General features: G+C 45.4%; 1 protein-coding gene across 1 annotated transcript; it reads right to left on the bottom strand.

Annotated features, from left to right (window-relative positions):
- Nucleotides 1-119: 119 nt before the first annotated feature.
- Nucleotides 120-13,413, bottom strand: anapc5 (anaphase promoting complex subunit 5). The gene is made up of 17 exons (XM_035380361.1): nt 11,164-13,413; nt 10,899-10,978; nt 9,849-9,958; nt 9,476-9,722; nt 9,093-9,159; nt 8,760-8,861; nt 7,985-8,175; nt 5,924-6,005; nt 5,736-5,828; nt 5,408-5,589; nt 5,007-5,142; nt 4,834-4,908; nt 4,463-4,584; nt 4,205-4,312; nt 3,454-3,601; nt 2,382-2,544; nt 120-464 (listed from the first exon to the last, which is right to left on the bottom strand). The coding sequence occupies exons 1-17, from the start codon at nt 11,362-11,364 to the stop codon at nt 253-255; spliced, it is 2,319 nt and encodes a 772-aa protein (XP_035236252.1). The 5' UTR covers nt 11,365-13,413; the 3' UTR covers nt 120-252.

The raw sequence follows: 13,413 nt of genomic DNA, 5'->3' as shown, positions 1-13,413 counted from the left end.
ACTGGCCTAGCATATTGACTTTCTGCCCTCACACGTGTCAATCCATGCTGATGACTTTCAATGTAAATGGGGAAAATGCAGAGTGAGTACCCTTTAAAATGAGTAGAGGACTCAAGACATTCACTTTATTAAACAAATAGTGATTTTATTTCCCCTCTGCTTCAGCCCTGAGAACAGAAACAGCTGAAAGTGAGGAGATTGGTGAGTCCGATGCGGCTCTCCTGGGAGTTCTCCGAGAGGGGGGGGGCGGGCTCACAGGCGGGTGATGAGCGGTGCCCCGGAGGCGGGGAGCTCCTGGTCCAGGAGGCGGAAAAGCATGGCGCACTTGTTGCGCTCGGGGACGCGGCCGAGGGAGTGGTGAACGCGGGCCTGCAGGTAGTGGACGTCGCGAAGGCGCTCCTTGCAGTCCAGCTTGGAGAAGTAGGCGGCGGCCTCGTCGAGGGTCTGCACTGCCATCTCCAGGGCTGGCAGGAAGACAACGAGCGACAGGGACAGGCCCGCCATCTTGGGTTAATTCACCGGCTGCGTACAGAGGTTCGGTGTGCCACCTCCAGGCCTCATCACCACAGCTTCTACATCCACGAGCACATACCCTACTGACCTCGCGTGTTACCACGGCTACACAGCTGAATGAACAGGTTCCACACTGCCTTTGTAAACACTACAAAAACTAGGAAACTCCCAGGCACTATTGGACTGAAAAAATATTTTTATTTTAAGTATTTTTACCTCTTAACATAAAAGTAATGGAAAGGGGCAAACTGATTGAGTAAGAGAAAAAACAGGAAATGAATGAATTTCGGTAAACAACGTTTCATCTTAAAAGATACAAAGGAGTTTAAGGGAAACTAAAATGTGTGCTGCAGTGTAAGAGCACAGAGCGAGAATGACACACACAAAGCGTTACTGGAAGTTGCATCACTAGATCTTGTACTGTATTCCCTTGTAACTGGAAGTGCGGCAGAGAGCTTAGTCAAATACAGAGACTGAACAAAGGAGAACAAAAAGTACAAACAACAAGCACGAAAAATGTTCTGGGATATACGTAACCAAGCAGAGCGGAACAGAAGAAAACTTGCACACTTGCTGATGCTCCCCACACGCCCCCCCCCCCCCCCCAAAAAAAAAAACATAAAACAAAATAATTTCAAGTGTGTGTTCATGACCGTAGCATCCCTAGAGGTGCACATTTCTAAATAAATCTATTCCACTCGTGCTGTATGTGTCAAATTCTAGGCTGTTTTCTACTTTAATCATGTTTTTCCCCCCATTGCAAATTACCTTGTTAAATCTAGTAATTAAAATTTTATTTGCACTGTTGCTTCAAGGACAGCAAAATCAATTTTCCCATAAATGGTGTGGAAAGTGCGCTTGATAGGTATAGTTGATTATGCCTTCCACACAAACGGGCTCTTTATTATTTCTAAATAATACAATCATTACAGCCGCTTTATAAAACCAAGACAAAAAACAACCTAAAACAGCTGGGGTTTGAAAAATTCATTACGCTTTCTAATGCCTTCAGACTAGCAAACTGATACATACAGTATATAGGCTTCTCACTGCAACAGTTCTACCTGTATTCACACATAATTGGTTCATTGCAAATTAGAAAAATGCACAGACAGCATGAAGGGCTGGAAATGTGGAACTTAAGACTTTTTTCTTAAGTTACTGCTCACTCAAACAGTTGGAAAAGGGATTTGAAAGGTACAGGTGTATCAGAACACCAGAATAACCTGGATTGCATGCAACCCTCCCATGTGTAAGCAACTTAAATGAAATTCTTCATTTGCCACTGTGTTATACTGTCGCCGTCAGATGGTGCAAAATGTCCGCTGCCACCAGTTGGCACGCTGGTGAACAGCTGAATGGTCTGACACCTGAATGCAGTGGTGTAACCATGACAACGCATGCAGACAGACTGTGACAATCCCAGCACTGATTGACCACGGTTACCAGGAACAGGACCGCAGACATAGAGGAGCGGGGCACTGCCTTCTCTGAGCTTATTGGGAGATGTGTGATGACCCAAGGGCCAGGAAGCCGCCTCCGTTCCACAGCCGGGCTTCCCCACAGGGGGGTTCCAGTCCCGATGTGACCTCACTGCAACATCTGCGTGAGAATTACGACTTCCTGGCTGATAAACTACGGAACTGCCACACAGCTCCAAGGCTTTGGGGAAGAGGTACTCACTACTGAAGAGCTTGCACTGAAAAAGGTCTCTCAAAACCCAAAGCGGCTGAACAGAAGTCGAGTGACAGTTTAAATCGATAAAGGAGTGTGAAAAGAGAAACGAAGGAGATGGACGCGCAATAAAACAGGAGCTTCCTGTGACCCAGGCACGAACACACGAACAGCCGCACGGTTTCCACGGTTACCTGCTCGTCTGTGCTCGCCGGGCGCGGCCCCGGCCGTGGCGATCTGGCACTTGGCGACCAGCAGCAGGGCGCGGCCCTTGTGGACGACGGCGCCGTGGGCCAGGATGGGCTCCATGGCCTCGTGCAGGATGTTCAGGGCCTGCTCCGGGACCCCCAGCATCAGCTGCGGAGGGAACGCACGGTCTCAGAAACACAAGCTACCGCGCGGCCAGCTGAGGACAGCATTCGCCCTCAACCGTGACTTGCTAACGAATGCCTTACTTTCTCTAACCACTCGTGAAGAGAAAGGCTTACTCTAATTCAGTAGTTTGGTGACTTCATTTTGGTTGCAGCTTAACTGGCCAATCCTAATTGGTTAACAGCAGAACTAACACATGTCAACTTGAGTCCAAGTCGAGAAACAAATGTGCATACAGCACAGGTCACAGAATGGGAAGCAGTGGAAATAAAAACTGTCAATGAAATGACATTACACCCACTTAGCAGATGCTCTTATCCAGACATAAGCATGTAAATGCATTTGAAAAGGTTCATAAGAGCAGCAGTACTACAGAAAAAGGATGATTAATACTCCTAAGAGCCTCTTTTCAGGCTTTCACAAAGCGCATTATCAATTCTGTTTGTAGCGTTTCCAGCTCTGAACACAATGCGAGTCTTTTCCTCTCTCTTTCCGTCACGCTCCATCGCTGGAGCTTTGTTTTTTTCCCCAGCAGTCAGTCTCCCGGCTTTGCGACAGTCAGTCTCCCGGCTTTGCCACAGCCATATCTCGCTGAAACACGTCCTCTCTGTCATTTCACATGGATGAATGTGCGAGGGTTATGCTCCCATTAGTCCTGGGCTGTCAATCACGGAGCCGTAGGGCGGGGCCTCCCTCCTGCTGTCCGAGCCCCGCCCTCAGGCTCCGGCGGGCTCAGCCTGGGCTGATGACTCAGAGCGGACCCCGGCCTGCGATCGCTACACGGCCCCGCGGCAGAAAGGCTCTCCATTACACGGCTGGGGCCGTGGTGTAGAGAGCCAGGAGGACCCCAGTCGCTGGGGGGGGGGACTGGGGGTGGGGGATAGGGAGGCTAACCTGGGAGAAGGCCAGGTGCAGGATGGTCTCGGAGGCCAGGGACTGCAGGTGGTGCTGTCGGGCCAGGGCCAGGGCCTGGAGGAGGAGGGGGAGCGCCGTGGCGAAGCCCGAGGACTCCCAGTGCAGCTCGGCCGTCGCCAGCATCACCCTACGGGGCAAGCAGAGGCGGAAACTCCAGGGGTCAGAAAGTAAAGGTCCTACGTGTCTCTTCAACCCATGAACTCAGCCAGCTGATTGGCTGAAGAACTGTGGGCTGAAGAACCAAATACCAGGGAGGACTTGTTGCTTTCTGAACCTGGATTTTCCACCTCTGTGGCAAGGCCATGTGAACAGCAAGAAGGCCAGTGGCAACTCTAGCATCCATAGAGTGCCACCAAACAAAACACTGCTTAAAACCAGCAGGGCAAGAAAGGTCTTGTCCTTTTCCCTTCATGCCAGTGATGACACTAAACTTTCACCCAAAGGAATATCTATCATTTGAGGGCATCACTGTCCAGCAGCTGCTCCCTGTAGCCTTGTGTCTGTGCTTTGCTGAGCTGACAGGTCCTCGCTGTCAGTTTAGACAGCTGTTATCATGTGACCAGCCTGTTCTTATCAGCAGGGAGAGAGTGGGTAAAGTGCACTGAGCAGTGTGCTCTCATCACTAGACAGTGAAGTGTAGCAGGTGGAGAGCTTGTGTGAGCAGTCATCATAAAGGGGAGAAGGAGAGAGTCAAGTGTGTGTGAAGAGCAGGAAAGTGCAGGGGTCCTACCGTATGATCATCTCTGTGCACTTGGTCTTCTCGCAGTGCTGCTGCAGCTGCTGCAGGACCTTGTACGCCTCCGTGGTCTGGTTCTGAGCCTTCAGCACCAGCGCCTTCCTGCTCGACAGCACAGAGAGGTTACCTTCACTGCAAGACCCCGGCCTGCGCTAGCGTGCTAAATCCGTGTAGCACGTCGCTGCTACCGCTGTTCACTGTGCGAACAGTCGTCCAATCAGATGGCTGAGTTACACAAGCGTGGAATCTCACCTGTACAAACCTTCCGTCTGGTTCAGGGCAGCGATGGCTTTAACATGGGGCTCCGCCAGGTGATACTTCCCATCATTCATTGCTCTCTCAAACTGGATCTTCAGGTCGCATAGCATCCAGAGCTAAGGCACAGGGATTGCCAAGACACCATTACATAACGCATCATTAACATAATTTCCATTGCCGCAGGAAATTAATAAGAATTTCGTACAATTGCGTATCTCAACGAGCTGGATCTCATAAACTGGTAAATCCAGTTCTTAAATCCAGTGACAATGCCATGCCCTCCAGCTCTTCTGCTCTGGCAGTGGACCACACTGAAAACACTGGGATGGATGTGCGCTCTGGTTGGCTGGCTGTGCACCACTCACCTCCGCATGCTTGGTGTGAGGAGGAAACTGCTCCTTCAGGTGTTTCAAGATCTCAGCCGATGCACCAAACAGGCCCTGACGAGGAGACCATAGGCCAGACACACAGTCAGGCCTGGCTCCAGACCCAGGGGAAATGAGTAATGCACGCGGGAGGGAAGGGGACTGCTGGATACCTGCTCCGCGTGCAGCTCGGCCAGGTGACACAGGGCCACGGCAAACGCCTCGGTGTTGTTCTGCTGGACGCCGAAGTTCACCGGCTCCAGGCTGTTCATGTTCAGGAGCAGCTGGGCCTGCTGGAGGGCCATGGTGCTGAAACACAGGTGGCATCACGGCTTTGACATACCATGCCCCTTTTTTTAGGGAAATTTGGAAAAATCCTTTTCTAACGTTCCCATAACCAAGTGCCAAATAAGTGGTTGAAAAGGTTAGTTGGGTTTTAAACCGCACCAAAATTACAGACCTCAGTCCAATCTGTTTTAGATACTCTGTGGCCACACGGTAAATGCAAACATAACAGTAAAAGCAAAAAATGCCCCAACAATCAACAAGCCACACCAGGTGAAGGACCCCTCACCTCTTGCCGTACATCCTCCAGATGGAAGTGGTCTGGGCCAGGCTGATATCGATCAGCTCTGACAGGCTGTGCTTCCAGTGCAGAATGTCTGTATCCTTCAGCGCGTCCATCAGCTTGTTCGCCGCCTTGCCCCCTATCGCCCCCTGCTGGACCAGGGACTGAATGCCCAAAGAAGCCAGGTACTGAAACAGAAATCGGGGGTTACTTTATACAAGTCAGCGTGTCCCACGACAGTGCAGCAATTGATCTCATTGCGGTTTTCAAACATAAAATTTCATTTTCTACTAAAGGTTCTACAAACACTGCGGTACGTCTATGTTTGTCTTACGGGAAGACAGAAGTGGGCGGCCATTTTCACAGAGTCCTCAGTCAGCACCGAGCTGTCTGATCCCTTCATCTGCTCCAGCATGTACAGCCAGCTCTGGAACAACAAACACGTTTTTTAAAATAACAAACGTGGGAGGTGGAAATCACCCAATGTCAATGTGAACCGTGCCCCATGAACCGCGCTCTCACCAGGCAGTGCTGGAGACACACGTGGTCGTTGGACTCCTGGGCGATGCGGATGGCTTCCTGAAGCGCCAGGTCAGCCTGCTGACTGAAAGGAGAGCCGTGGCTGAGATATGCTCTGAGCATGCACCGCCAACTTACCCAATACAACCACCCCCCCCCACCCCACCCCACCCCCACCAATGCACTGTTTACAAGCATCGACATGAAGTCTGGTGAACAAAACCCCAATCATAAATCGTGCGATTCGTGATGTGCAGATAAGTGTGATTCATGATGTGCAGATATCCTTCTCCATATGGTGCTGCGTGAAATTGCGTGGCATTAACAGCTCACATTTACAGCCTGTTTAGCACTGAATCATATAACTGACTAAATGAAAAACTGTACCGTATCAGTAACATCGTAACCAGCAGCATGAGGTTGGCCAAAGCACAGCCTGGAAGCATCGCAGATTTGCCATCCTGCTCACTTAGTTGCAGAACTGTTGATGACTTCTCATTTTTTCCAACAGAGATTTTAAACATTGTATCATAATTAGTAATAAATAAGTAGTGAAGCAAAATATAAAGAATAATGTTATCACAGAGAACGACTCTGGTGTTCGGTACACTGGACTCTGGTGTGAGGTATATTTTCCTGGCATGGTTTACAGACTCCTTTTGTAGGCAAGGTCAATATTAATCATTAATGGAGCTGAATGATCATCTTTACCATTTATTAGAGCATGTGTTTCTGACAGAGAGGATGCCTGCCTTTCAAGATCACAATACCCCATTACACAGAGTAGAAGCAAGACTATTTTGCCCAAACAGATTTAGGAAGGATTTGTACTTTGAGTATTTTCTATAGAGGGTACTTTAACTACATTTTTAAGGAAAGGTGCTGTCACTGCACTGTGGAGCCTGTAGATCAGTGGTAACCAGTCCTGTTCCTGGAGATCTACCGTCTGGTAGGTTTTCACTTCAACCCTAACAAGGCACAAATCATTCAACAGCTAGAGATCTCATTGAGCTGCTAATTAGTAGAATCAGGTGTGCCAAATTAGGGTTGAAATGAAAACCTACAGGATGACAGATCTCCAGGAACAAGGCTGGTTACCGATGCTGAAGATGGAGCCTGAACAATACAACTAAGAACTAACTCCTACACATCTCCCTCATTCCTTCCTGATACTCAGTGTCAATACACGTGTCCTTGATAAATGAAGTACCCTTATTCTGACTGACTATATTTAAACCATTTTTTTCCCCTCAACATAAGTTTCAAAAATGTGGAGTCAGCGACTCTGCAAATTAGCCAGTTCCTCAGTAACTGTAAGAGACATTCACTGTTCTTCGTCAGCCCTCAGGGTCCAGAAAAATAGTGAGTTGAAGGAAATGGCTTGTATTAGACAAAAAAATCTTGCTAAGCTCCAGAATTTTGTGGGGAGAAATGCATGTTGAGGCAGTCTGCAGCTTAAACTAGAGAGAATGGAAAATACATGAAATATGTGTGGAATACACATGGCACACATTTTACTTGCAGTTAAAGGGTTCCAAATGCACCTATTTAACATATAGGTAACAGGTGCTTCACTACTTTTTTGACTAGATACCCTTATTCAATTTTTAGGACAGCTTTCACTTGAGTAGGGTTTCATTAAAGTGAGTACAGATTTTGAGTACTCTACCTACCTCTGGTTTTTGAAGCATGACAATATTACTATTGTCCAAATACTAATATTATACATATCACATAGCCTTGTCATTCTCTATATCTGAACCAAATAGAGCTCTTATAGAATATTCTGGAACAGCCCAGACAGCGCTTTCCACTTCCACCCAGGGAGCTGACTGACTTGACAGTGTTACAGTACATTACCTCCTGTAGAATTCCAGAATTGGTAGACTGTACCACAGCACATGCAGGCTAGGCTGCATGGACCAGACACAGTCGCCCAACTCTACATCAAGTGACTTTATATTTACGTTTGCATTTTTTTCTACTATATAGCCATATAGGCTTATGAGATGTTTCAGCCGCTGCTCACAGTGCCAACCAGCACCAGGTTCAGAGGGCACTCACTAGTGTCCGAAGCGGCAGTGCAGGGCGGCCAGGTTCAGGGCAGCGTAGCGCAGGCTCCGCCCGTAGCCCTCGTCGCCGTTGCTCTTCCCCTCGGCGCCGGTCAGGATGAGCCGGTCGAAGTAGTGCAGGAGGCTGTGCGTGGAGATGAAGATGTCCTGCACCCGCATGCTGTTCAGGTAGCTCAGGTAATGCTTTAATGACAATCAGAACAAACACGGCATGGGCTTCAGTTTCTTGTCTCACTAATAACAACAAAGGGCCATTCTAAGGGAGTTCCCGGAGCAGTGTTAAGACAGAATCAGAGCTATACTGGCAATGTAATGTAATGTGAGCACTTATCATTTTTACAATTACTTACATAACTGTTGAAGTGCTGTAAAAAAACTACACTGTTAAAACAAACTTGTACAGGAGTTTCAAAGTTTTCAGGTGTTTTTGGCTAATATCAGTTTCCACTGAAATAGTAATCTGGGTAACAATGAAAATATTAAACAGCGTTTTCAGAAAAGTTAAGGAAATAACAGAAGCCCCCATCTGACCCTGACAGACTGAATCTCCACCAAGGTTAAGCCTGTCCTTGCCAAACACAGACACAAAGAGAGTAACTCATTCATTTTTCATGGCCCTTCTGCTCTGAGCTCAAGCACCAGATTTAGATCTTTGTAAATAAGGGATAATTCCCCGCTCTTCCACCTCTGAAGCCAGACCATAAGCTAGACCTCCTGGTGCATTTAGCATTTATTTGTGAAATGTGTTAGCCTGGATGGTACGCTACCGCTTCTGCAAAATCCGGGTTGAACTTCAGCATGTTGTTGAGCTCCTCCTGCAGTGCTGCAGGCTTCAGGGCTTTGTTCTCATCGTTTTTCAGAAGGTAGGCCTGGAGACAGGACACAGTGTTACCCTACGGCATCCAACCGCATTCTAAATCCACCGGAGAAGAAACATTCAAAATGTGTCGGTTACAACACAGAACAACTGATTGAGAGCAAATTTTTGTTATTTCTTGGATGGAGCATTGAAACCAGTTTAATACAATACCCACCCAGAATCTAATTTCATCACGATAAGACTGCTCCGTTGGTGCAAAAATTAGCACGTTTAAACTTACCTGTCTTGCGAGAAAATACTCAGCTTGCTTCTGAGAAAGGGGTCCTCTGCTTGGGGTATCCACATTACTGAAAACAAAATACAAACCAAGTATTGAAATGTAAGGCAGGCTTCTAAATTGCAGTGACAGGAGTGTGAGACACCAAACACCAAACAGCAAAATGTGTAAAGCTACAGTAGTATGAGTCATTAATGATTGACTGATTTGAACCAATCACAAAAATTTGGTAAATGAAAGCAAATCCTTCAATGGTTCATGCACCCAGCAACAGCTAACAAATGGAGCCCCCACCCAGCATTGGCTTCATGAAACCTCAATCATCCACCACTGCTTAAACGGTTGCAAAACCCAATGGCATATTAGGAAAAGAAAGGAATTAGTACAGTAGCTCAGAGTCACGCAGTGGTTCACTGTCCAGCTCTTCTTTCTCCATCTTTCCCTCCATGGTGTCCTCGGTGTTGGTCAGCTCCATGTCCGTGTCCTCTGTGGCTGTAGCAGAGAGATTGGCCTTGCTATCCAGGCCTGGGACGTAATGGCCGTGGTAGTAGCGCTGAAGAGCGGTATACAGCTTGTACACCTGACTGAAGGAGAGCTTATTGTAGGCCAGGAGCATGTGTCTCATAAACAGACCTGGAAAGAACAGCACACGGGCATAAGCCTCACCCAGGCCAAGAAATATAAAACACCTCTCATGACAAAAAGCCCTCTATAACAAGAATTACAAGGATGTGCAATCTGTAAAGAGTCTCTACTCACCAACCACACTGGTCTTGTAAGCTTCCGAGTCAAGATCACTGAAGGGACTTGGGAGAGTGGCGAAGAAGGACTCCATGTCCTTCAGTTCCCCACCCGCCATTACATGCAGCCTTATAAAAAAACAAAAACAAAAAAAAAAACTAAGGTTTTCCTGTTTTGAATGTCAGTCTATTCTTGAGTTTTCCTTAGGACTATAAGCCCATCAGGAGTGAACATATTCCACTTTAATCACTAGATTTGAATACAAAATTAACAAAATACCACACTGTTACAACAAAGGGTTATAGGAACTGCCAACTTTACCTCTACATCTAATCCCTTATAGACTGCGTCCGTTAGACATATACTCTAAGTTAGTAAGGTCTTTGTGCAATATAAATTGTACATAGTCTCATTTGAAAAGCTAATCTTAAAGCACTTCAAGATTAAAAAGGGTAACGGAGAGAATACCGTAGAAAGAGAATACAAAAAGAACATAAGACGTACTCATGACATAAAAACACAATTTTTGCATTAAGCAGAACAAAAAACACAATTTTTGCATTAAGCAGAACAATCTGTTAACTACCTATTCATGTGTAGAGGATCTTAGTGTGTGGTCCAGGATGCTCTTGAATCAACATGATCTAAAATTCAAGGTGCTGTTGATGCAATTCTATTGAGCCATCAGCTGCTTCATAGTGCTTATGTACTGTCTTTGGGGGCAGTGTGTCTCTTATTCAGACAAGCAGAATTGATGCTCTTTAGGCAAATGAAGTTACTGCAGGTGTTCAACAATGTGTCAAAAAGCACCCAAAAAATCCAAAGGCACTTCACCCTGTAGCTGTCAACAATATATTTTAGTCTAGTGCCAGGGACTTGTGAGCAGTAAAATTTAATCCAGTTTATTGATCTTTGGTGTGGATGGGTCCTGGTATAGATAGAGAGAATTTGAACCAACAGGATGCTTCCAGAATAAGTCCGTATACGAGCACATATCTTCATGACATTATGCCCTAAAACACAACCTGGGAGAAAACTATGAGTACTGACGATACCAAATGACGATACCTTATCTTGACGGCATAGGCCGTTTTGGGACAGCATTCATCAATAGTCCTCAAGAGCTGTCCAAGGGTCAAATCTGGACCCTGTTGAAACAAGAAACGTAGGATGTGCCGCACGGCAGATACGTTGTTGACCATTGCTTGGATTGGATGCCTGGCCTCACACTTCAAAGAAAACCTTTGAGGCTTTCACAGTTTCGCAACAATGGTAACCAAAATTTTTAAGTAGCTGGTGGCAAGCTGCATCATTTAACGTGTAAAACACTCACCTGTTGCAGCGGCAGAATCAGTTCGTTTAAACGTCTTCTCTCCAGAAGTCTCATGCGTTTTGACATGGTCATTTCGTCCAGCAACACCAGTACGGAAATTTTATAGGGGGTCACCCAGTCTTTTATCCCAAACACATTGGCATGCACTACCCCGTTAGTCATCATCGGGTTGAAATACAAACTTTCGTGGACACTTGCCATGGCACCGTGTAGACTAGGTAGCTATTGTTTGCTAGCTTGCAGAACCATTCAAACGTGGCTATGGTAATGTTAGCTAGTTAGCTAGTTAATAAATATGAAGTAATTACAGCGAGTAAATAGGCCTGCTACGTATATTTTAGTGTTTGGCACATTCAGTCATACAGTTGACGTTAGCTGACGTCGTTCTAGACCCCATTCCACATTAACATCTGCAGTTAGCTGGTAGCCAAGAATAACGAGCCAACTAGGCTAGCTGGTTACATTAACACATTTCTAATTGCATGTGTTACTTTGCCTACGTGAAGTAGCCAGCTAAAATACCTTTCGTCTAGCTATCCAATTAGCTAAGTATTTGTAAACCGCCGTAAAATGATTCAGAGAAAAACAATCATATACATTACGGCAAGCTAGTCAGCTAACTCATCTGTTGCAGATTGCAAGAGACGAAACTACCGCCTAGAACATCCGCCTCTTCCCTCTGTAATTTACTATAGTACACATAGTAGAAGTAAGAGAAATAGATTTGATCAGAGATTGTCTACTTATGTCAAGATACACAACTCCCAAAAATGTAACTATACCTTAGTAAACCGAAGCGACTCATTTATGACACAGGGAACAAAGCTATTGCAGCCTAATCTTATTACTTGCTCAATGAAAGCCCTTATGTGTATGCGTAATGAAGACTGCACTTGAAATATAATACAAATGCTGTTTTGCAAGCCTGTTAATTACCTAGGCTACAGTGGGGAAAAGTCGAGTTTTAAAACATTATTCTCAATGTTCTTTGATGAACATTTGATATTATATTAATAGTTCGGCTACATGTAGAATAAATACGATTAATAACACATCGGGCCCTGTTTCTTGAAAGAATTTTTACATACAGAATATTGTGTGGAGGCATCTTAGCTTGAGTGCGTCATTCAGTTTCCTAGGGAACCGCCAAGGATACGAGGGATGTGCAACGAAATGTTCCGCTACTGCACTTGTCACGACATGTTTTTTTGATTTTTCATTGCAAAAGAGATTGCTCCCGTTTAAAAACTTGGGACGCAATGTCAACACAAAGTTTCCTAACGGTGCTGCAATGAAAAAAAAACTCGAGAAAGTAATAGAAGAAAGGAGTGTATTGCAAAGCTAGCGACATTTCTTATTAACTCATATAGTCTGTCTATAATGACAACACATGCTCCAGTTTGCAGAAGAATGTCGTGATTGATTAAATGCCCTGGATACTGGACATCATAAAATCCCCTTTCAACAAGAAATTATTCGGATCTCACATGCGAATTTTGTTCTGAGGAAATATGTAACCTTATGGTTGATTATATAAATAATGTTAATTTTTTTTTATAGTATCGCCATAATTGCCTACAAGCTTCATTCAAGCCCCGATACAAATAAGCAAAAATAAGTTATTTTCTCTATATGCTTGCGATGGTACGATTTACTGCATTAGCATTGCCGAAAATAATAATTGTGCGCATGACCTGAGGGTAAACAATCGCTAGATAGATTTTTTATTTAATGAGAGGATGACGTCACATTATCCCTATCCCCACAAGTGCAGATGAGGTGTTCACTGGCATGCGGCAGGTGGCACAGTCTGAATTTTTTAAACATTACATCATCGTATTCTGGCTTTTTCCCCCCATTCAAGTCATTACCAGCTTTTCTGCCTGGATGTAACTATAGCGAACCCAGTTCCACATCAGCTTGTCTCTTCGGACTGAAATGCTTGAAATATAATTTAGGAATGTAGCAAATAATGCAAATTGCATTTTCTTTTCCCTCTTGAATTTTTCTTTCATTCATCAGCGCAGTAATACACCGGCTTTAACTGACTGGCGGTCTTCCTACCGAGTACAGCTGCAGAAGAACATCCACAATGCTGCAAGTACGTAGCAACCATTAATACGGAGTGTTGTAAACTCTTCTATTTCGGTAATTTAAATTGTAGTGTCCCAATATGTAGCTACAAAAAGGCTTTAGCTCCCAGTCTACATACGCACCAAAGCATAAAACAGTTTTACACATTCCCCACAT

Source organism: Anguilla anguilla, chromosome 10 (assembly GCF_013347855.1).
Source record: "Anguilla anguilla isolate fAngAng1 chromosome 10, fAngAng1.pri, whole genome shotgun sequence".
NCBI lineage: Eukaryota > Metazoa > Chordata > Actinopteri > Anguilliformes > Anguillidae > Anguilla > Anguilla anguilla.
This window is presented reverse-complemented; position numbering and strand designations above follow the sequence as displayed.

Bases quoted from the DNA above. Each gene is read 5' to 3' on its own strand.
- anapc5 (XM_035380361.1), bottom strand. From the start codon at position 11,364: ATGGCAAGTGTCCACGAAAGTTTGTATTTCAACCCGATGATGACTAAC. The intron at 10,979-11,163 runs GTGAGTGTTTTA...TTGTTTCAACAG, and splicing joins TGATTCTGCCGCTGCAACAG to GGTCCAGATTTGACCCTTGG. The intron at 2,545-3,453 runs GTTAGCCTCCCT...TTCCCTCCGCAG, and splicing joins TGCACCTGGCCTTCTCCCAG to CTGATGCTGGGGGTCCCGGA.